This window comes from Camelus ferus, chromosome 2, assembly GCF_009834535.1.
Source record: "Camelus ferus isolate YT-003-E chromosome 2, BCGSAC_Cfer_1.0, whole genome shotgun sequence".
In the NCBI taxonomy this organism is placed as follows: Eukaryota; Metazoa; Chordata; class Mammalia; order Artiodactyla; family Camelidae; genus Camelus; species Camelus ferus.
In genome coordinates, this window is record NC_045697.1 from 34,970,428 (window position 1) to 34,994,548 (window position 24,121).

General features: G+C 43.4%; 3 protein-coding genes across 7 annotated transcripts in view; 2 read left to right on the forward strand and 1 right to left on the reverse strand.

The window, feature by feature from the left end:
• The first annotated feature begins 7,491 nt into the window (after positions 1-7,491).
• Positions 7,492-13,778, forward strand: SLC10A4 (solute carrier family 10 member 4). The gene is given in 4 exon segments (XM_006185953.2): positions 7,492-8,137; positions 8,139-8,368; positions 9,110-9,320; positions 12,340-13,778. Coding segments are annotated over 4 exon segments (1,320 nt in total). The 5' UTR covers positions 7,492-7,771; the 3' UTR covers positions 12,853-13,778.
• A 294-nt stretch (positions 13,779-14,072) lies between these two features.
• On the forward strand, positions 14,073-18,334 carry ZAR1 (zygote arrest 1). Its single transcript, XM_006185968.2, is given in 5 exon segments — positions 14,073-14,627; positions 14,629-15,051; positions 16,499-16,591; positions 16,676-16,750; positions 17,975-18,334. Coding segments are annotated over 5 exon segments (1,176 nt in total). The 5' UTR covers positions 14,073-14,186; the 3' UTR covers positions 18,119-18,334.
• A 3,093-nt stretch (positions 18,335-21,427) lies between these two features.
• FRYL (FRY like transcription coactivator) overlaps positions 21,428-24,121 on the reverse strand; it is a 226,676-nt gene continuing 223,982 nt past the window's right edge. For 2 of the 5 annotated variants that reach the window (XM_032497154.1, XM_006185951.3), the window contains exons 61-62: positions 23,894-24,084; positions 21,428-23,567 (exon numbers count right to left, since the gene is read on the reverse strand). In XM_032497154.1, coding sequence (XP_032353045.1) covers positions 23,309-23,567; positions 23,894-24,084 — 450 coding nt within the window. In that variant the 3' untranslated portion in view covers positions 21,428-23,308. The remainder of the gene's footprint in view (positions 23,568-23,893; positions 24,085-24,121) is intronic. The other 3 variants (XM_032497176.1, XM_032497171.1, XM_032497164.1) reach the window with 2 other exon arrangements.

Below are 24,121 nucleotides of genomic sequence, written 5' to 3' on the forward strand. Positions count from 1 at the left end.
GTACCAATTTTTAATCCCCCCCATCTCAGCCCCCATAAGTCCTCTCAGAACGATTTTGCAGAAGTGGTTGTGGGGAAAGCAGTGACCTTACCCACTCTCCCCCAGTCAATATTCTAGACAAAGTAGGGCGAGGGGAAGTAATGACAGATACTGGAAAGCAGCAGGCATGGGTGATAATTCTCAGATCTATTTGATGGGAAGACTAATTCAGTATTGAGAATAAGAAAAGAACATATGAAATATAGAATTATTAACGGATCTCCATCTTTTCTTAGGATCGTATGAAACCAGCGTTCATTGTTATTCTGCCAGCACATATCATTACTTACCAAGGTTAAATGAGGGAGTGAGAGGATGTTTTGATGATTTGCTTCTTGTACAATGGGGAAGACACTTTAAATTATTCCAAGAGAAATCCAGCCTCAAAGAATGTTTCCAAATAACACTTCCTGAATTCAAAAATGTTCCTGTTTTTTCTACTTTGTATGGAATGATGATAAAAAAAATTTTTAAACCCAAATTCAAACTAATTAGTGGTATTTAATGGTAGTGGTATTTAAGACTTTAAAAAAAAATCTCACTTTTGCTATTTATTGTGTTGTCTGGTTACTGAACAAGAGGTAACCTTTCAGTTGGGACCCTTGAAAAATATCACTGGAGTTTTTTCATGTTTAGTTCAAATAAATTCTCAGTTTAATATCCTGCTAGAGCTTTCTGGATATTGATTATTTCTTTTCAGTTTATCAGATGACAAGGGCCTCCAGATACAAGCCTTTATGTCGTACAAAGTTCACCATGTGAAGTCCCCAGGAAAGCCTTTCATGCACCCAAAACACGTTGAAATATTAGGACCTCAGGAAAGCAACAGACTTCTCACCTTTCAAGTTAGTTGACAGTGATAAGAAAGTTAAAGAATAGGTGAAAACAGGGATGGGACTTGTTAAAGAACAGGAGATTAGCAGAGAAAAGAAGAAAATAATCTTCTTGTGGAGGAGGGTGTAGCTCAGTGGTAGAGCACATGCTTAGCAAACACGAGGTCCTGGGTTCAGTCCCCAGCACTGCCATCAAAATAAATAAATAAACCTAAGTACCTACCCAATCCCAGAAAAAAAAAGACCCAAAGTGAAAAAAGAAAATAATCTTCTTATGCAAAGCAAACCCTTATTGTTAAATCACTGAGGAGGTGAGCGGAATGCTGAAGCCTCCTCTGGTGCAGACTTTGAGATAACACGAAGAGGACCTGGATTAAATCACATCTCAACTGATGCCTTTTGTAGGGACCAGGAAGTGCACATCGAATCACGTGATTGGAGAGCAGATGAGATGGTATTTTTACAAAGATGACTGTTGAATGAGATCTGACGTGTTATCAGAGCCAGGGGTATAGGCTGGAAAAAGTCAGGCAAGGACACAAGGAATCAAAGCCTCGAATAATGTAGCAGGAGGTTTGGAAGCAACAGCTGCACATAAACCAAAGTTGAGACACCAAGATCCTTTCAGCACAGGAGCTAGGTTAGTCATAAGCCGCTCTAGCTGTTCAGTAACAGTGAGATCACTGCGAGGCACGGGAAGCTGGTTGTACCTTGATGATAGATTAATATTTATAACAACTGCTTATTTTGTGCACCTCCCCTTTACCCAACTGGATGTTCCCTGCGATCTGGGGGTTGCTTCCTAACGGCTCTTAGCCCTAGAGGCCCCCACTCCATTTTAGTTTTCTAACCATCCTCTTTCTCCAGCTAAGGTTGCCTGATGAAATATTTGACGTCTTTATCCTAAAAACCTTACTATTGTTTATTTGAAATTCAAATTTGACTGGGCATCCTGTATTTTTATTTGGTATATCTGGCAACTCTACCAGTAAGTCTTCCACAGACATGACCTCTGCCTGCCGGGTCCACCAGGCTACCCAGACATTCCTGAGCAAGTTTTATTGTGCCTGGAGTGACAATCCAGGCAGGCCCTCCCAGGCTCAAAATATTCAGACTTTCATGCCAGTTACATAAACGTAATACAGGGATCCCCCGTTTTTTGCAGAGTTCACTTTACACCACTTCACTTTTACAGAAGACCTACATGTTAGTATCTTTCGCTAACTGAAAGAAATTCAAAGGCTATTTTCACTTTTACAAGAGATGAAAAGTGGAAAGAGTATTAGTTTTGCAGCAGCCCTTATAGAGGCAACATGCACCCCAAGCGGTGAGAGTGGCACCACCAAGCTCCTTCCCTTGGAACTACACTCAGCATCTGAGCATTAAGTCACCATAGCTTTGAACTGTGTCTGAGCATCTGTGCTTTATCTCAGATGCTTCTGTGCATCCGTTAGCAAGATGTGAGCTAAGGCAATTGCTTCTTTGCTTTGTGCCATTTTGGTTTATCAAAGGTTTCATAGGAACCTCTGCTTTGGAAAGGTGGGGAAATATTTATTGCAGATCAGCATTTTAAGTGTGGCATGCTGTTTTGGACAGAAGATAGTCCCTGGTTACATCTGTCATTAGTTACTGAAGTATAATTAATGCTGTTAGAAATTGACATTTATCCTGAAAAGTAGGCTTAATTAAATAAATCAGGCATAATCATCGGGCCATGTTGCTTTTAGATACAAAGCAGCTGAGAAGAACATTCCAATCAACTCTCCTGTTTGATTCCATTAAAAAAAAGTCTTCCCGATTCCTTTCAAAAAAAGTGGCCAAACACTATTGTAATTCAAGTTGCTTCAATGAATTTAGAAAACTTACCTATTTTATTACTTAGAACACAGTTAATTACTATATACTCAATATACTTGTTTGGCAGTTTCAGTTTCTTTGAGGGGGTGGTGGTGTTGAGAGTGGAGATAAAGCAAATACAAGAATACAAAAATCATCCCTCATTCAATGTATTTTGTACATATTGGTCTAATCTTTTTGAATGAAAGTCTATAAATATTTTTTAAAAAATTGGGGCCAAACTATACACCCTGCTATAGAATTTATTTTCTTCACATCAGATTATTAAGCTTTTTAATTGTTGTATACTATTCCGTTATATGAATAAAGCATGATTTACTCAACTTGCATATTGCTGGATATTTAGGTTATTTCTGTTTTTTTTTTTTTTCTGTTGCTACAGTCTTATTTTAGCTTCGTGCATAAATTGTCTGCAATTCAGGTGATTTCTCCAAGTCAGCAGAGTGAGTACCTTAATTGTTTCTACCTGCCTGACATCCACTTTTCCTTCTTCTGTTAACAGCACCCACTGTAACTGCAGAATCCCTTGCCCAAATCTGAGTCTGTGGGTCCTGAGTAGGGAAGACCATCAAGCTCGAGGGAGAGTATTCCATCCTGTGGCTACAGTGACTGGCTGAGGATGGGCACAGTTCCCCTGCCTGGGTCAAATTCTTCCCAGGACTTTTATGAAGATTATTGGGAAGTAAGCATTCTCTTTCCATGGGTGGTTCTAAGCTGATGGATATTTCTGGACTTGTTTGGCCCCCCTTAGGGGGAAAGTGAACGTGAAAATGAAGATGACATAGAAGAAAGCAAAGCTGAGAAGTGGACAGAAACCCAGTCCTCATTTTAACCCAGGAGCCAGCCACACCAGGAGATTTTTCATTCTCATGAGTCACTAAACTCCCCTTTTGGCTTAAACCAATTTGAGTTAGGATTTCTGGCACTTTGATTGCAATAATCGTAATTTTTTAAAAAAGTGTCCAGCAAGATTGTATTATCAAATTGCTTTCCTCAGAAGTTGTGTCAAGTACCCCACCACCACTGAAGGTGTTTGACTGCTTCTTTTACTGCATTTCCACCATTAAGTGTTGTCCCTTTGAGATTATATTTGACTTTTTTGAAGTTTCATATTTTGTGTTTAACTATTAGTGAAGTAAAACTTTTCCTATTTAATAAATAGAATATAAGTTGTTTATTGTAAAGTGTGTCTTTTGTCTATTTTTTTCTATCAACCTATGGCTTATGGATTGATTAGATGATTTACCCTTTGATACTTGTGGAATGTATTTTGCCTCTGGATTTTATACTTACGAAAATAACATTTATATTTTTCTGATTATAAAATATATCTATGGCAGAAACTTGGAAAACACAGTAAAACACAAGGAAGGAAATAAAAATTACTTTTAGTACTACCTCTCAGATAATACACATTGAAGAAATTCCCTCTAAATTTACATAAATATATTTAATATATTTACTAGAATATAAGTATATGCGTATATGTGTTTATAGCTTTCTAAATTGTTTTATCACTTAAGATTGTGTCACAAGAATTTCTCCCTTGTCATTAAATATTCCTCTAAATGGGTCATGGATCTTCTTAGGAACTTGAAAAGAGTCATGTAGTCACATTTCAGGGGAAGAAATGTACATATACAGAAAAGTTGATACATTATTTCAGGGGGTTCATCCATGGACTCCACATCAGGAATTCTGATTGTGAACATGTTGGCATCTGCCAAGCAGTCTCTTGTATTAGTACACTCGTGTTTAGTTTAACTATATCACATCCAGTTTAGGAGGGCAGGTTTTGGGATCCAAAAGCTTGGGTTCAAAGCCTGGCTCTAAACCTACCTGGGGGTGACTTGGTGAATTTCTAAGCTCAATAAGCCTATTATAAAGGTGAAATGAGATGGTCCATGATTAAAAGCTTAGTAGATTGTCCTGTACATAAGCACTCAATGTAGCACTCTCTCTCTCTCTTTTTTTAATTCCCTGATTGTTTCCTTAGGATAAAGAGCTAGAAATAGAATTACTGGGTCAAAGGAGAAGCACATTTTTAGGACTACTGTCATCTACTACCTGGTTTTCTTCTAGAAAGTCTACACCACGAGCAGGATGAGAGGCTGCCCAGTTGATAGTATCCTTGCCATCATACTGTACCATCATTTATTTCAGTCTTCTCCCACAGTGGAAAAATGACATCTAATTGCTTCAATTTAATTTCTTTGGTCATTCCTCTTTTGTGATCTGGTGTGTCTAGTCACATCTTTTGCCTTTTTTTTCCATGTTTGTCCTTGTTAATTTGTAAAACTGTTTTATAAACTAACGATATTAGCTCTTGGTTTTATATATGTTGTAAATATTTTTTCTTATTTTGTAATTTGCTTTTAATTTTTAATGCTCTTTTTTACTGTTCCAAAGTTTAAAATGTTTATGTAGCCATATCTCCTGAGCTTCCCATTATGATTTTTTTTCTGTTACTTTTTTGCTTAGGAAGATTTTCCTGTCCAAAGATGAGATAAATACTAGCTAATATTTTTCTCCAGTATTTTATTGCTGCTGCATCATCATCATCGTCATCATCATCATCATCATCATCATCATCTCTTTAATCCACCTGGAATTAGTTTTGGTGTATGGTGTGCAAGAAGCCTCTAAATTTATTTTCCCCAAAATGGCATATTTTCCATCTGTACTGTCTTTCCCTTCTATGTATTTTCTCCCCTCTGGGTGGGCCAAATTGTCATTGGTGGAAGCAAGAGTAAAGGCGAGGCAATGGAGGAAGCCTAGTGACCCACACCAGCTTGCCAACATCCCCACACCTGGAGAATGAGCTCTGTTTCCTAATCCTGGGGTTTTCCCCTAAAAAGTCAAGGAGATCAGAAAGAAGAGGGGAGGCAAGAACATCTGATTTCTTTACATCAACAATAACCACACCAGCAGAAGAGACAACAGGTGTACAAGCCCCAAGAAGTCCTTGAGGCTACAGGTTAGCATGACCCTGCTGATTTACAGCCCAAGCCCATCTCTTTTGGCTTTTCACTCTTCACCCACTGCACCAATCGCTGCCCATATCCTTTCCAAAGCCCCAAGAGGAGTGAGTCGGATGAGTCGGCCTGCCTCTAATTACTGCCTATTTAATTTGATTGTGGATTTTAATATCATTAACATAGGAGGGGGCAAATCGGAGTGGTGCCTGCAGAGTTGGGCTTCAGCTCATCCTCTGCCATTTGTGTTCTTGGCTTATCTCATCCTGAGCTGAATGTAAAGGTTCCACAGTGCCTCCTCCTTATCTCGTCTGTTTCTCCACGTGACTTCCCTGGGTATACTCATTTAACCGAAGTATTTGAGTAGCCTTTTCCATTGTTTATCTGCATATCTTGCTTTTGGTTCCATAAACCTAAATGAAAATGTGGAATATTTTTGGTCACATCCCACTTCTTTCAAAGCTCTACAGATATTACTGCATTGTTTTCTTGGGTTTACTGTTTTGGAAAGTATGAGGACATATTATTTTCCTAAATGCTTGTAGAAGCACTGCCCTGATGGACTTTATGGTCTAGTGGAGAAGATACCAATTATTTGCGATTAAGAATGCAATGTGCTGTGAATTTAGTCCTATTCTTCATATTCTCAATCATTTTCATGAGATTTGGGGAGGAGAAAAGATAAACATGCAAGCTCAGTTCACCATTGGGAAATGGAAGTCACCTAGTCTCCTCTAGTGTCACAAAAGGGGGTAGGGACAAGTTTCCAGGAGGAAGAATTCACTCTAGGATCTTGGCTCCACACGGACTAACCCTGGGCTAAGACTTCAGCCTAGAAATTCCCACTGTTGGCTTTTACAGCTCAACTGGCTATGACTATGGTCACTCCAGACGGCCAGATGCCTTCTGCAGTGGCTCTGTCTCCTTGGTAGGCAGAGAGGTCCCTTTCCTTTGTAGATGCATCTAGTGACTGATTTAAAGTTGTTGAGTCAACATACCCAAAAACTCTGCATTTGATTTGTTGGGGGATAAGGCTGTCTTGAAGCAGGGACTCTCACCACTTTATTTCTTTCAGTCCTTTAATCCTAACCCCAGTTCTATACTTAAAACACTTCATAAATCTGTGGCCACTGGAATATCCTCTCCCCGTCTGCCAATAACTTCCAAAATACACATTTTTCATGGAGACTTTTCTTAGTAGAGCGCTTTACACGCCTTAACACCATATCACGTTCAGCCAAGTACTCGTGGGTTTGAAGCAGAGATTTCCCTGTGCCTCAGATTCCTCATATATAAAAATCGAGCTAACAGTCTCTGTCCCACGGCTCCGCTGTGAGAATCAGAGGAAATAATGCACAAGCCACAAGCAGTTGCTCTCAAGACCTGGCTCAAACCTCACCAGTAGTAGTATTACTACTTTAAGTCCGAACATAAAAATGTTATTTAAAAATTCTCTGTAAATTAAAGCCGATATTGCGTCTTGCTGTTAGAGAGCCCCTCCAATTAAAACAGGCACCCCTCCGGATGCTGCAGGCTGCAGGCTGTTTGAACAGTGTGCGGGATGTATGTGCGTGCGCAGAGAAAGCTTTTCTCTCTCACGTGCCTGCGTCTCCAGATTTCATTATAAAAGAGGCAGAGCCCATCAGAGAACTTGATCAGCAGCCAAGCACGGGTTTTTCTTTTTCTGGTCCTTTGTCAGGTCTTTGTTCCGCCCCTGGCTACACTCTAACAGAACCACTTACTGGTGATTAAAAGGAGGGGACTTGGAGGCGGGGGCGGGGCCTACTGGCGCGGGGGCCCAGCGATTGGGTTCACCCTCGGGGGCTGCGCTTTCTTAAGTGCCAGCCCGCGGGCGTCGGCTGACCCCCAGCCGAGGACCGAGCAGCCGCCTCGGACGTCAGCGGCGCGCGGCGGAGGCTCGCAGCCCAGCCGAGTTCAGCGGCTGCGGACGGGCAGACGGACGGCGGGGCCGGCGACCCAAAGCGGAGAGAGGCGCGCGCGGCAGGAGGGAAGAGAAATCCGCCGCGCGGGCAGGGGCCAGACTCGCAGCCTCCGGCCGACAGCGCCATGGACGGCACCGACAATGCCACCCTGCTCTTTGCCCTGTCCTCTCTGCAGCCGGACAACTACACCCTGTCGCCCAACGCCAGCAGCCTGAGCCCCGGCCCGGACGCCCCCCTCGCGCCGGCCTCCAGCGCCGGCCCCAGCCCCGGGCTCAGTGTCACGCCGGGCCCCGGCGTCAGTTTCAGCCCCGGCCCCACTCCGACCCCGGCGCCGACGGCCGGCAGCTTCGCGGACGGCGGGCCCGGGCCGGGCTCTCCCACGTTCGCTTCGCCCGAGGCCGCCCACGAGCCTCCGTTCTGGGACACGCCGCTGAACCACGGGCTGAACGTGTTCGTGGGCGCCGCCCTGTGCATCACCATGCTGGGCCTAGGGCTGCACGGTGGACGTGAACCACTTCGGGGCGCACGTCCGCCGGCCGGTGGGCGCGCTGCTGGCCGCGCTCTGCCAGTTCGGCTTCCTGCCGCTGCTGGCCTTCCTGCTGGCGCTCGTCTTCTCCCTGGACGGGGTGGCCGCCGTGGCCGTGCTCCTGTGCGGCTGCTGTCCGGGCGGGAATCTCTCCAACCTGATGTCCCTGCTGGTTGACGGCGACATGAACCTCAGGTACGCAGCTGGCCGTCCCCTAGACATCTCTTATCCCGGTCCACCGCGTTTACGACCGTGGATTCAAGATCAAGAAGGGAGGGCGAGGCGGTTAGACTGAGGCGCAGAAGAGGGGAGAAGAAACTGGAGAAGACGTGGACGCGCGGGCTTTGCAAGTCCAGGCAGACATGAAGAGGTGGTGTTGCAGGGAGATCTAGCCAGGGACAGAGGCGCGCTGAGGGTCTAGGGGTTTCAACCACAGCTCCCTCACCACCCTCCCTGTGTGCTGGGCTGTCAGGGCAGGTCTAACGGGCAATGGAAGACAAAGGGAGCTGGGAAGCCAAATAGGACTGTTGGCTCCAGTAAAGAAAGGAATCTCATCTATAAGACAATATGACTGAGGTCAATCCAACAAGTAGTATTCGGCAGCTTTACCGTGTCTAACAGGGTGCTTCGGAGGATTAAAAAAGAGAACAAAAGCGTTCCTTGCCCTCAAGATCATCAGACTGTAACCAGCTCAGTAGGCTTTATAAGGCAGAGGGCAGCAGTCCTGAGGTTTTATTTTTTTCTCCTGCCGGAAGTTCTTGTTTCAGTTGGGCTTAGACATGCCGCTCTCTTGGTACCTCCCTGGAATGAAGCAGGTTCCCCCCTGACTTCAAGCCGGGGGACTTGCAGTCTCTCCCTTTCTCCTCTACCCAGTATGCAAGCAAGGCTCTTTGGCTCAAAGCTCATTCTGACTTCTGTTCATTCCCTTTTCTGCAGCATCATCATGACCATCTCCTCCACGCTCCTGGCCCTGGTCTTGATGCCCCTGTGCTTGTGGATCTACAGCCGGGCTTGGATCAACACCCCCCTGGTGCAGCTGCTGCCCATAGGGACAGTGACCCTGACTCTCTGCAGCACCCTCATCCCTATCGGGTTGGGTGTCTTCATTCGCTATAAATACAACCGGGTGGCTGACTACATCGTGAAGGTAAGGTCATTCTTCCCCTTGTGTGCTATGTAGAGAGAGTCCTCGGTCTCTGACCTGTGGCTGAAATGGTAAGAAGTTTGGGGAAAAGGGGTAAGAAAGAAAAGGCCTGTATAGCCCTTGCATGGATAAACTTTAAAAAAAAAAAGTTTATGTCACAAAGATTACTTTCATTCCATCTTTTGGAAATTCAAAAATAATAGCTTTGATTAAGTACACCAGGTTCATTAAAAACAGCGTAAGAGAACTCTCAGGACTCATAGGAGGAAACGTCACGAAGGGAAACAGGTGACAGTGCAATTAAATGGCACGTTTTTCCACTAACAAATCATGTATTACTAAAAATCAAAGCAGATGAAATGAAATCATTTTAAGAGGATTTGTGTAGTGTTTTAGAAATGCATTACTCTATTTTTTAAAAGTGGAACTCTGAGAAATTCTATAGGCGGTTCCTTTAAAATGTTTTTATTAATTTTCTAAAAATAAGTTTACACTAATAAAACCAAAAGTAATTTCAAAATTACACTGTGGATTATAATAGAATACACAAAACTTTGGCTTCAAAGCACAAAATAAAATTAGGTCCTGCATAAATAATGCAGAATATATTGCCATTATTAAATTTGTGTCTTTTTTTTTCCTATTGCAATATTTCATATGGTTTCTAAAGCTAGTGAAAGTATGAGGCTTTCTATTATTTTGTGCAATATTTATAATATTGTTTTTAAAAAAACAGATGCTTTTTGTAGCAGTAGAGATTTTGTAACAGTTGATTGGAGAAAAAAGTTAAATGTTTGTAAATCAGGCTTTCTTTGAGAACTCAAAAATGGTAGTAAATAAGAGGAAACTATGAAGAGGATTCTCGTTTTAGGGAGTTAATCAAATAAAATACACAACTAATTTCTGTAAAAGGTACATGCAAATTCCTTCAGACATTGAAGAGAAAAAGGGTTACTCTAGTGTTTTAATTATTTAGATTTAAGAAGACAAAATCTTTTATGTTTTACTTATATTATTTTCTAAAGTAATCTGATCATACAGAGAGCCTAACTTTTATTAATACGAAAAATGGAGCATTCTTTTCTGTACGTATATCCAGCGTTGAGTAAAAAAATTGTGCTCTATAATAAATATATATGTCTGAATGTAATAAATATATATGTACATGTAAATATACATATTTGTTATATGTTATACATAATATATCTATAGATCATCTTGAGATCATTAAGAACTTACTAAGCTTGTCATTAAGGTAATACTATTAATGTAATGGCATTTACTATAAAACCCTAGGAATTCTAAGAGAAGAGAGAATCAATCTAATAACCTATTTCCATACTAAAAACAGATAAACATATTTAAATAACAGATAATTCAATAAGACTGGCTAACTTTGAGTTTAAGCCAAACCTGTTCCTTAACCAGAACACTAAGATCTGCTTCACATTTCTGTACTTTTGCATACACTTTAAAATGAGCTTTCAGTGTCAGTTCTTACCCATATGATTTAAGGTAGTTCAAAGGAAACATTGGAGACAATATTTTCACAACAAAGAATCCGACTTCTTGTCAAAGCTTTTGATGTCGACACACTTTGAAACTTAATATAAGAAAAGTTTTAGGGGGAGGATATGGTTCAAGTGATGGAGTACATGCTTAGCATGTATAAGGTCCTGGGTTCAATCCCCAGCACCTCTTCCAAAAATAAATAAATAAGTAAATCTGATTACCTAACCCCCCCCAAAATTTTTTTAAAGAAAGGTTTGGTTTCTGCCAATTGTACATTTGTAGCATGAAGTCCTATTAAATAATATTTATTTTAGCATCCTTTAGGGTAGACTTTTTGACCAGCCCAGATAAATTTTGATTAATTTTTTTGAGTATAAAGTGTATGCCAATCCCACAGGACTCCAAAGGGGTTTCCCCCTAGTTACCTAGGGAACCAGAAACAATTCTTAAACTCTTCTGGGTCTGTAGTCTCCTTCAAAAACACCCATCCAACCCCCTCTCCCATTAAAAAAAAAAAAAAAAAAAAGCTAACTACTAATCTGAAGGAGAACGAGGAGAGGAATTTTTAGGTTTCCACCTTGCTATTTACAAGCCTGTCTTGCATGAGTGAAATGTACTGGTCAGACATCAAGATGACACAGTGCTTTATACAGTCAGTTGTTCTGTAGCTAAAATCCATCTATTATCTATAATAATTCCTAAGCATCATTAGAGACTTACAAGTGGGAGGTTTCTCATGAACAGACGAAAAAGCAGGGAGTTGTGGAATTACAAAGAATTTCTCACATCTTATATTTACATTTTTTTCTTTTCTCTTACCAGATCTAAGAGTTGGTAATTGTTTCTGTATTGTGAACAATTCTCTGAGATATAATAAAGTATTTTGCAGGTTAAAAATATGACACTCAGTTTCATAAATTTAATAACTTTTTATCTCGTGTAAAACCAGAACTCATTAGAGGCACATTCAATTTGACACAACATTGTAAAGTGATTATAACTCAATAAAAATGTTTAAAAAATAAAATACATACATACATAATAAAGAGGCACACTCACAAACTAAACAGCCAGGATTCCAAAATGGAGTTATGGGATTGAGGATGAACGCCTAGGACGGTCTGCCCCTGGAGAAGAGTAGCCTACCTTTCATAACTGTTTTCTAAATTTTTGGAGGCTGTTCTGCAGGAGGAGTAGTCTGTCTGGTCTGTGCTGCTCCCAAGGGCCTGTCTAAGACAGTGGCTAGCAGCTGTAGAAGGCAAATTGTCACTAGACATAAGGATAGGCCTTCAAACAATTAGAGCTGTCCGGCATGGCCTGGATGCCTCCTGAAGAGGTGATCTCCCCGTCTTCAGACTCTGTCAAAGGCTTTTAATGGCGAAGATCTCCATTTTGTGTAGGAGGCCAGACTAGATGGCTCTTCTCATCCAAAAGCCCAGGATTCCCTTGCCTGAATTTCTCTTCAACCATCTGATTTTTGATGGCTTGTTTACCCATTTTCTTTTACTAGGTTTCCCTGTGGTCTCTGCTAATGACGCTGGTGGTCCTTTTCATACTGACTGGCACTATGTTAGGACCTGAACTGCTGGCAAGTATTTCTGCAGCTGTTTACGTAGTAGCGATTATAATGCCTTTGGCAGGCTACGCCTCGGGCTACGGCTTAGCCACTCTCTTCCATCTTCCACCCAACTGCAAGAGGACTGTGTGCCTGGAAACAGGCAGCCAGAACGTGCAGCTCTGTACTGCCGTCCTAAAACTGGCCTTTCCACCACAATACATAGGAAGTATGTACATGTTTCCCTTGCTTTATGCCCTTTTCCAGTCTGCAGAAGCCGGGATTTTTGTTTTAATTTATAAAATATATGGAAGTGGAACATTGCACAAGCAAGATCTTCTAGATGAAGATGAAGATACAGATATTTCTTATAAGAAACTAAAAGAAGAGGAAATGGCAGACACTTCCTATGGCACAGTGAAAACAGATAATTTAATTATGATGGAAACCACTCAGACTTCACTCTAAATACGGAGATACACGGGAGCCTCTGCCTTGTTGAAATATTACTTCATATTTATGGTCTGTGGTAGTGTCTATGGTTTACTTAAGGAACAACAATTGGTTCACATTATTATACAATGTAACAGTTTTGATCTGACTACCAGTAAAGTTGCATTGGTATATAAATCCATTTTCATAAGTTGCAAATCAATGTCATAATATAACTTGCACCTGGGACTGCTGGAGTGATGCCTGAACAAGTTAAATGTGCTTTTTGGTTTTCACCATGTATTAACTCTTAGAAGACAGGGTCTTGGAAATGTAGAATTTTGACGCACTATCTCGTATGAGTAAAAACACGCTATATTTGTAAAGCATAGTTTAGTTTAATGTAATTGTTGTAAAAAAAAAAAGTGCTCTCTCAGCTTATAAATACTTGACACTGTTAAAATTTGACCTGTATTCAGAAAAATCCTAAAACAGGTCAATTAAAACAATGCAATATAGTATTTTATTGTCAAACCTGTATCAAATCAAAAATTACATTAATGTATTTGATTACTTGATCTGATACCTATTTGTAATGAACAGCCAACATTTTTTTCTAGTGGACAAAACATTTTCTTTTCAACTGGGGACTGATCTGGTCTTCTGCATTTATGTAAACACACTGTAAATCAGTTTATCTTTTGGAGGGATGATTTGTAGAACGACTATCCACCACAGAGAATTGCCATAGTCGTTAGTCCCTCGTGGAACTCAGCAGCACCTCCTGCTCACCATTTGAGGTGGGGGTTGGGGGAGGGAGGACGTTCTCCAAGGGAAAAAACAATTAGCCTAGATACGGGCGCCCTGGAGGGCTTTCCCTCTGCACTTACTGAAAGGGTTGAATGCGTAGATTTCACAGAGCAGCTCTGAGATAATTAAATAAACTATAATCTGAGATCCTAGGTATCAGACCCAAACCTTCGCGTTTTTGCTCACGCCACAGGCTGGTTGAGCCTCTCCTCAGCTTCCCGGGGGCGCAGATCCCGGGAATAATCGAGGGATGGGGGCCATCTGTCTCAGCTCATCCTGGGGGAATCCTCTTCACCTGGGGGAAGTTCACTTACTGATCAATTCTTGCACCACAAGAAAGCCTTCTTTGCAGATCATCTAAGGGTATTTGTGCCGATTTCCCCACTGAGAAGGTTGAGGAGGGGCTCCCTCGGTGGGGACGCGGGAACACGAGAGGTGGCGGGAAGGGTGCGGGGTCCGCGCAGCCAGGCTAGCGGGGGTGGAGCCCGCGCCCGGCTGCCCCCGGGAGGCCGCCTATTTAGGGCGCAGGGGCGGCGGGCGGGAGCGGCAGGGGTGCGCCGATGGCTGCTCTGGGGGACGAGGTGCTGGACGGTTACGTGTACCCGGCGTGTGCCCTCTACTCGTACCCGTGCCCCTACCCGGCCGCCGCCAAGGGCAAGGGCGCGGTGGGCGGGGGAGGCTGGCGGCACCGGGACCGGGGCTACCCTCCTGTTTCCTCCTCCTCTGACGGTGCGTCTTCGTCGTCTTTCCCGGGCTACGGGCAGCTGGCGGCCGCCGAGTACTTCCACAGCTACCAGCCGGCGCAGCTCATGGCCCTCCTGTCGCAAGTGAGCCCGGGTCTCGCCCCGCGGCCTGGCCGGGCCGGCGTTCAGGACGCGGCGGTGCAGGTGACCCAGCGCCGCGACGTCTCGGTGCAGTGCTCGCTGGGGCGGCGCACGCTGCTGCGCAGGGCCCGCGAGCCCGGCCCCCCGCCTGGCCCCGGCCCCGAGGGCGCTGCGGGCGCAGGGCGGCAGCGGCCCACCCTCCCCGCAGCCGGCCCGCCGGGACCCGGAGCAGGGCAGCCCGCTGAGTGGCGCCCCGCGGCCCGTGCGCTTCCCGCGCACCATCGCCGTGTACTCGCCCATGGCCTCCCGCCGCCTCGCCACCCTCCTGGAAGGGGCCGAGGCCGCGGCGGGTGAGCAGAGGCCTGGGGAGCCGGAGGGAGAGCGAGGGCCGCCACCTGCCAGGCCCCGAGGCTCGGAGGAGGGCGAGGGGTCAGCGAGGAAGACGCCCCAAGGGCCGCAGTCCGAGGAGGAGGACGAGGCCCAGGCCGCAGTGTCGGTGAGCCAGGAGCAGTCCCCGCCGGTGCCCAGGGCCCCGGACGCCGCAGACGAGAGATCGCCGTCGCAGAGCCCCCAGCCAGGCAAGGAGCGCCTGCGTTTCCAGGTGAGTTCCGAGTTGGCCGGGGAACTGGCCTGGGGAGCCCTGGGGCTGTGCGTTCTCCAGGCTCCCGTCTCCGCTCTCGCCCTGCGGCTGCTCGCGACTGGCGGAGGCGCCGCGCCCCCTTAGGCAGGGACCCGTCTATGTGCGTTTCCGCACCTGCCGGTATCTTTCTCCGACGGAATTAAATCGAGCGTAGCTTGATTGTTGCTGCGATGGTAAGACACCGGCCCCACAGGGGTGGCCAAGGAGACGCCCTTTTGACGTTCTTATTCTGAGTGGAGTGTATTTACTCTATAAAGCCCTGGCCGCGGGCGAGTAGTCTTGTGTGGATCCGGCACATGGATGATCTAGGATGCGGCTCAGAAGATTAGAAGGTGAATTTACTGGCAAGGAGAGTCGAGTCCCGAGGATTACATTCACATTTTCAAATTCAGTGTGTTAAAAGCTGAAACAGCCTCGTGCTGGGGTCCTGGTCAGGATCCTTCCTTGCTCTTTAAGAAGCACCCCTGTTCAGAAATCTGAGTATGGCTGAAACATTTGCGCTACCTTGCGCTGCTTCCCAAGAGCGGCAGGCTTGGAGAGCCCCTGGCACTTGCCTGAACCCTAAAGGGCTGGAGCACACTGAGGGGGTTGTAACCCAGGGAATTGGAAAGGCATGAGAGGTAGCAAGAGGTCTGGAGGAGTCCTTCTGGGTCTCTTCCAGGGACCCCAGGGCTGTTTAGTGGGGATGGGGGAAGCAAAGGAAGAGTGAGTCAAGAAGTTTATACACGAGCTGTGCCTGCTCCAAACCATGTGCGCTCGTAAGTCTTAACTTTGCTCACCTGTGAAATTGCACTGTCTTCTCCAAAGTTCCTAACAATTCTAAAGGCCTAACCCCTGCCCCCGCACCAAGACTTGATTATAACTTCTTACTGAGAGGGAAGAAAAACTTAAGGATAAGGCGATGCTACTTTTGTTCACATTAAGTATGAATTATGGCTTAGTTTCCTAACACCACTGTTTGCTGGAAACTTTATTAGCAGCGTAGAGAACTTTCTTCAAGGTGCTCACCCAAGATTATTTTAGGATGCTGAGTTTTATTCTCTTTCTTCTGTTTAACCTCCGCATTCGTGTATGTCCTACAGAGACAAACCCAGGGTTCGGGAGCCCTGGATGTTTGGCTTTCCTCCGCCTGTCTGAGCGAAAACACCCACCTAATAAACCATTGATGTGCTTTATGAACCAAGTTAATCTGGCTCATAGACTCTCGTGGGCCCATGCTCTTCTGCTTGATAAAGCCATTAGCTTCCCTAATTATTACACCGGGGAGGCTGACTTGAACTTGATTCTGCTTTCCTCTGATCTGGAGTGGAGCTGCCAGTTTTAAGTATCAAAGAGGTCTCCCCAGGCTTCTGAAGTGAAGGATAATTCAGACGTCATGTTGGTGAAACTCTGCTATCCTTTTGCTCAGTTCTTAGAGCAGAAATATGGCTACTATCACTGCAAGGACTGCAACATCCGATGGGAAAGTGCCTACGTGTGGTGTGTGCAAGGCACTAACAAGGTAAGAAACACCACACAACTGGTGTCGTCGGGACGGAAAGGTTCCGGGGCTTTGGCTTGAAGTTCTTCGTCTCTTCCGTCACAGGTTTACTACAAGCAGTTCTGCAGAACATGTCAGAAGTCTTATAACCCTTACCGAGTGGAGGATATCGTGTGTCAAGTAAATCAAGTGTTTTTGCATTTTGTGTCTGAACTGGATAGTGGTCAGAAGGTTGGGGGGGGTAGGGTAGTTTCTTAAAATGTATTTTCTAAAAGCGCCTAGGTTCCCCGTGACCTGAGGTTTTGACTGCTTTCTGGTAGAAGCTGTAGAAATAATGCTCAACTGGGAAACAGGGCTTCGGTGTTAGCTTCCTCCTGCCCTTGCAGACCTTGGACATGTTAACATCTCTAGGGGCTGTTACCTCACTTGCAATATGGAAAAACATTTGCTTTACCTGCAACTCAGTCTAGTGTAGGAGAAAGCAAACTGAAAACCAGAATACCTTTCTACTAACATTTGATGGTAAAGGTTGACATTTTACCCAAATGCATTTTGTGAAGCACATACTCGAGTTAGAGTATTTAGTAAAATCACAGGTTTTTTAAAGTTTCCATTTCTGCCTGAGAGTTCAGAAAGGGCTTTGTTTTAAAGTAAACTTAAGTTGCCCAACTTGATGGGGTTAACTGGCAACATGTTGCTTGTTTCTGTTAAGTAAGCACTGCACTTGTGATAAAGGGCTTAGAGAATCGAAGGGGGAAGAAGGGATTGAACTGGCTACACAGCTAGTGGAGCCTGACTTGCCAGATGAGACAGCCTAATCGATGCACTTAAGGTGGACGCTGGCCGCATGACCACTGCACGGAGTAGGGTGGAGAGAAACCAAGTATGGCAAACTTAGACTAAGCTAGACCTGGGGTAAGTTCTAAAGTGAGATGCCATGAGCACTCTGCTCTTGGCCCAGCAGGTGCTGCTCTGCCTTGTGCCTCAGCTTTGAGGTCCTTTGCAGCAGGTGGCGGCCCGAGATCAGCCACTGATGTCAGGCCTGCTAGTTCTAGCCTCGCACTTCAGTGTCAAACTCCTCTCTCTCCTGCTTGCTCGTTCTCCACCCTTCGAGTGTAGGAAAAGATTTCCTCTTAAACTGCTTCAAAAGAAACTTCACAGTTCAGAATTGAAGCCTAGGCAGCGTGGGAGCAGGACTGCGTGGTTAAATGCTCTGTTCCTTCTGACCCTGTCGTTGCTGGGGAGAGATGTGGACAGAACAGGATGAGCACAGGACCTTGCTTGGAGTGCATTCAGTTAGTATTTGAATGCACTAGAAAATGAACGTGAAAGTGCCAGGACATTGCCAAGGGTTTATCTTCTTTATGTACTTCTCACTTTGTTTTTGTTTTTTGTTTTCTCCAGAATTGTAAACAGACTAGATGCTCCTGCCCGGTAAAACTGCGCCATGTGGACCCCAAAAGGCCCCATCGTCAAGACCTGTGTGGGAGATGCAAAGGCAAACGCCTATCCTGCGACAGCACTTTCAGTTTCAAATACATAATTTAAATGAATGTGAAAAAACCAAAACCCTGGTCCTGCTGAACGTGTGCTCGTGGAGCAGACAAGTGAGCTTTTTTCCATGCCCCTTCTCCTTCCTGCCTCTCCCGCCTCAAATTACTTCATGAAAGGCTGTATTTGACAAAGCTGTCAAATAAAAGCATTGCAAAGTAATTGATACATTGTGTAATATCCTTAAAATTTAGGAGAGCTTGTGTTAACAGTCTGGGCCTGTTGCTTTAATATTGTCCATTGCAGATGGAAGCGGCCAGGCTCTGAACTAGGTTGGTCACTTGAGAGTTTGAGGGGTTCACAGATGTGAGGTTTACTGCTTAGGGTCTGTAGTGCTGATACTTATAAGAAATTGACTAAAAAGCCATTAATTCAAATAAGCATTCTTCTAGGGGAGGAGGCGGTGGAGCCAGGCCTTGCGGGGAGAGGGTAACCCAGAGTCAGAACCCAGAGTGTCTGGGAGCGTTGGTGCTTACAGGTGACCTCAGTTTAGTGGCAACAAACTACTCTGGGAGAAAAGCTGTGAGAGCTGGTGACTTGCTAATCACAATGTCACAGATGTGGAACAGGTGCCAATTGGAACAGGGTGGCTAAGGACAGCTTGAAGATGTTAACTAACAAATGGCCAGCTGAAGTCCATTTGAAGTTAACTTAAAAAGATTCTCCTAAATGTATTTTAAGTTAGAGACAGCTTTAGTCTTACTTGTTATGGACTTGCAGCTCTGTAGGTGGAAATGGTATCTGGTGCCATCTAACAGGGGGATTCTCATCCAACTGCACCTAATAGCTTCCTACTGGATTACCAGGAAAACACTGCGGCCCTGCACCAGAGCGCTCCTGGTGTGTGGGGCTGGGGGAGTGACACGAAGGATTCTAATGAAATCAAGAGTTGAGGGCTGTTGGTTTCCTGGTTACAGAAACCACATAATTGGAACCAGGTGCTAATTATTCCGCCTTCCAATTTTCTAACCATCCCACTTAAGTTAACCCTTATTCCCTTAGGCCATATGTAGTAAGTCTGATAACATCTTGGATGCTTGTATGTAGACAAATACACAGAATAAAAGAAACTAAAATGAGTTAAAAGTCTTTAGAACCCTTATAGCAAGGGGAAGGGCCTGTGTAACCATATGGACCTAGAAAGATGTCTATAAAAATGCAGATCTTAGGCCCCTATCCCTACTGAATCACTATCTGGATGAGGTGAAGCATTTAATAAGCATCCAGGAGTTGCTTATGGAATTGAGTGTGAAAACCACAATTGAGTCAGCCTTGCACTTACCACAGAGAAACGTGGATTTGGCCTCTGCCAGGATAAAATTCCATGTAGTGGGAATGTAATTCTTGCATAAAAGTTCTGCCATGTGGTATGGAAGAGCTACTTAGTAACTGCTTGGTAGGGAAAAAAAAAAATCTGACTTGGGAGGTCAGGGAAGTCTTGCCTAAAAACTGACATCTCAGCTGAGCTGAAGTTCAAATGAGTTGAATTAGATGAAGAGGGGAAGGAGAAAGAACTTCCCCAGACTAAGCCAACATTTGCAAAGGCCCAGTGGTAGAAAACCCTGGAAGACAGGGATGGGCATGATGGCAGGCACAGCTGGTAAACCCAGGTCGGGAGGACTTTAGGGCCTTGTTCCAGAGGACTGGTCTTCATGTATCACCGGTGAGAATCCACTGAAAGGTTTTAAAGCTTTGGTGAGGCATGGGGACAAACAGATTCACCTTTATAATCTATTGCTTTATTAAAAAAAGTTTTTAATGGAGGTAGTGGGGATTGAACCCAGGACCTGGTGCGTGCTCAGCACATGCGCTACCACTGAGCTATAGCCTCACCCCCAGATTCACCTTTAAGTAATCACTGAGTACAGCAGATGCCTGTAAACCAGTCAGGAGTCTTGCAAAGATCAGATAAGGTGGTGGTGGGGCCAAATGGAAATGAAGGACAATAACTCCAGGTGTGGGTGAAGGTGATGGGTTTTGCTCTAACACTTAACTACTGACGTGGCTGAGGGAGTGTATGGGGTAGGAAACTGAGCTGACAACATGGCATGCAAGTGGTACATAATATATGCACCCTGAGCATTTGCTGAACAAATGAGGGACAATACAAACATACCTGCAATGAGTCCTAAGACAAATTCAGTGGTTATTAACACAGCTGTTAGAATAGCTACTAATCTCTTAAAACTTAACATTGTTTGCCATTGATTTTCCTAATAGAGCAGGTAACTCTATTTTACAGTTGAGGAAAACAAGGATCAAGGTGTGTTTTAGAGTTAATGACCATTCAGACATTGAACTAAAGTGGTACAAAAACTCAAGGATTATGGTGAAGACAGTCTTTGCAATAAGGCACTGTCAAACTGTTTATTGGAAATTTATAAAAAGTGATTTTGAGCAAGAGAGGCTAGAAGGAAATACCCTGGAGTACTGATCTCTCTGCCTGTCAAGAGACGTGATTCTAGTTTTCTTCGTGTTTCTTACACTTGCTTAACTGACAGTGGATCGATTACTTTGGAAATTTAAAAATAAGAATGCCATAAAGTACAATTATAATGACATTGATTCTTATTTCCTTTCGTGCAGGTTATGCTGGTGTCTGAGCAGTTCTCATAGACCTAAAGGAGGGAGGCTCACTCCAGCTTTGGTGAGTCTGTTCCAAGCGAACGAACGTGTGACGGTTTCCTAAATTTAAGGTAGACTTGGGGAACGGGGCGGGGGGTACCACATCCTCCATCTTACATCACTAAAAGTAGAAAATGTGTTATAAATTGAGTAAAAATCCTTTGGCTTTCTACTTTAGAAGCAGCATGGAGAAACTGCCAGATCTCTTGCTGTTATTTCGCAAACTTACTATTTAAAAATAATAAATTTAGTGGGGAAAAGAGAAAGGTTGTATGAGCAAAAACTGGGCTCTGCTTGAACTGAGGTGATAGATAACTTAAGAATTTGATATATTTTGTTAATAAATGCAGAATCTGGGTCTAGCGGACGAGGAGCAAAATGGTGTACGTTTTAAGAAAATCCACTTGCAAAAGGACAATCCTAATGACTACATCTGCATCTTGCTTTCTGCCACTGTATTCATTTCTATTACATTATTAATAGGCTTAGTTACATATAAATAGGAAAAGGAAATTTCAACTGTTTGGAAGGTTTGTTTTGGGTAATTAGTCAATTGAACTTAATCTGTTCTCTCTTCTTGAAGGAAAATTATTTTCTATGAATAATGAAAGCAATGTTTGAGGAGTTCCTTAATTATGCACACTATAGTCATTCATCCTTTCTTAAAATACAACACAAACCAACAGCTACAATGCTTTTTATTTTAACAAAAAGGATATGAGGAGGGTGAGAAAAATAGGGGATGGTCAGATAGGACGTAAAGTGTGGCGTGTCTCTGGACACCACCCCTCTCTTCCTGCCCCGCACCCAAAAGTTATTAAATAATTTAAAGGACACCATTTACAGTACCAGAACACCATCAAAATAATTGTGTGTGTGTGTGTGTGTGTGTGTGTGTTTTATCAGGGTCAAAAAAATACAGTGATTATGAATGTGCTGTGACCAGTTACAGAGTTTTACAGGTAACAACTCTAGTCAGCAGTCCCACAGCATGCCAGTGCCCTCAGGTAATGCACTTGAGCATAATTCCATTTCTGGCAGGGTCCACACCCCCAAGAAAAGGCAAAGCTAAGCATTTCACGTCTACATTCTAAACTCTGGAATCCCAGAGCCCAGTTTAAAAGAAGAGTCACAGTGGATCAGAGATGCATATAAAAAATACAAGTTGTTCCTTTCAAATCAGAGGAATTGTGGGACTACATTCATTTCTTTTACAAAATGCTATTTTAAAAAAGGACAGAGAATCCAGTTCATGTTATGCTACAGACCTGGACAGTGACTCAGGATATGGCATGTTTTGGTAGTCTGTCTTCAGGCTTCCTTTTGTCTTCCCCCAGAGCCCCAGGTTCCTTTAGGGTGAAACACGTGAGTCCTGAATAAACTTATAAAAATGCATGTGCATCTCTCTTCTTGAATTCTGCAGACTTCAGGGCCTGCAAGCCATATATTCTACCATCAATGACCACAATGTTTTCTTTAGCATTGTACACCTATTCTTGTATAACAGTGCGTTGCACAAATGTACAAGAAAATACTGGTTTTAATCTATACAGTTTCTATAATAATTATGGAGTAAAATAAGTTAACTTTTCTAATGAGAAGAGCTGGCGGGCAGCATACATCTTTATTTTACATTTTAAAGTCTCTGCAGGCATCTACTTTGGTTAGTTATCAACAATCGTAACATAAGCACTGATCAGAGAACTGAGCAGCATTCCAATAACGTTAACAGATATATTATTTCTTTTCGAAAGACTGGGAAAGCCCAGTTTTAAAATATTATTAAAATGTTCTAACATTTACACACTATGAAGAGTTAGATCTAATAAAATAAAATTTTTTCAAAAATAATCTTGCAGTGCTCTTTTAGGCATGCTCTGAGACATTATCAATCACCAAACATCCATACCTTGAAAATATGACTGTCACATATTCACACACCTCAGCTCACACACACACACACACACACACACACACACAAATTCCTTATACAGACCAAAAAACAAAACACCCATGCCCTTATCCCACATGTTGAAAAATCAATGGTTTTTGCAAAGAAGTCTTTCTGTGTCTGTCTATCCGACTGGATGTTCTTCATGTAGATGATTTAAGCATCAACTGTGGATTATGCTTGTGACTGCCAGACATCCAAGCGGCTTTGCAGGTCTTCAGCTAAAATGAACCAGCCTCGATTTCAGCCTCATTTCACCTGCTTTCCAATGTCTCAGTATTAGAGGCCATTATTGCAAACATTCTTAGAATTCTTTTCTTTTTCCAGAAAGTAATGTATTTATACGCATCACTTTTAGCCCTTTTCTTTTCACGTAGGTAAAATAATTAAAAAATTCTTTCTTCATACAGTTATTGTGGGAGGTATTGGCAGCTGTTAAACAATTAGTTTTTTTTTTCCCCCTTCAGATCTCTGTTTTTGACATTAGTTACACTGTGGCTGTGGATGCTGCCAGAAAAAGTCATCAGTGAATTGCAAGGGTCCATAAAAGGTGCTTGTTAGTATTCTTAATCTTCTTCAGTTTAGTCTCTCTCCTAAATGCCTGAAGTTTCTCAGAATCCAGTGCTCACCAAATTTCCAATTGGTTTGGCCTGTGCTAGGAGCTGGTATGATTGCACCATGCGTAGAGACTCTCTTATTTCCAGATTAAGTTCCATCAATTTGTAGTTGGCTTCTGACATGTCCAGGTCAGAGCCGATGACTGCAAAGCTTCCCGTCTGGCCCAGCGTCTGGTGATGGAAATAGATGTGTAACAGCGTCTGGACAGGGTCATCTTCACAACTGCCGAAGATGTCATTGGGCCACAGAGATCTGAAAATACACAGTATTTTTAAGTCCTGAGACTTAAAGCAATTATTGGTTAAGATGAACTACTTTGAAGTTAATACCTATAAAAATAACAACAAAATTTCCTTATGAATCACTGAGGATCCGTTTTAATATTTGAGCAGATATTACTGAAAGTATCACAGAGAATGAACAAAATCTAAAACTGGCATCAAACTGTATGAAATAAAGTCAGGTTTTCCTTTCACGAAGATATAATATTGAAACATCAAATTGAAAACCAAACCCAAATCATTGTAAACTCCCAGCTGGGGATACAAGCATCTCCTCTAAATCCCTTCACATTTTACCTGAAAGCTTTGACTTGTGCTACAGCTGATATAAATTCCTTGTTTTTCAAAGTTTCAATTAAAGAATGAATGGCAGTTTCTATAGTAGTTTGCGCAGCTTTGGAAATGTCAATTTCTTCGTTTTCTGAGGCAGACTCAGCTTCTTTGAGGATACTTTCCAGTTGGGCAAGTTCCTCTGACATGTTGAAGACCTAAAACAAATAGATACGCCTTAAAAGGATGAATGTG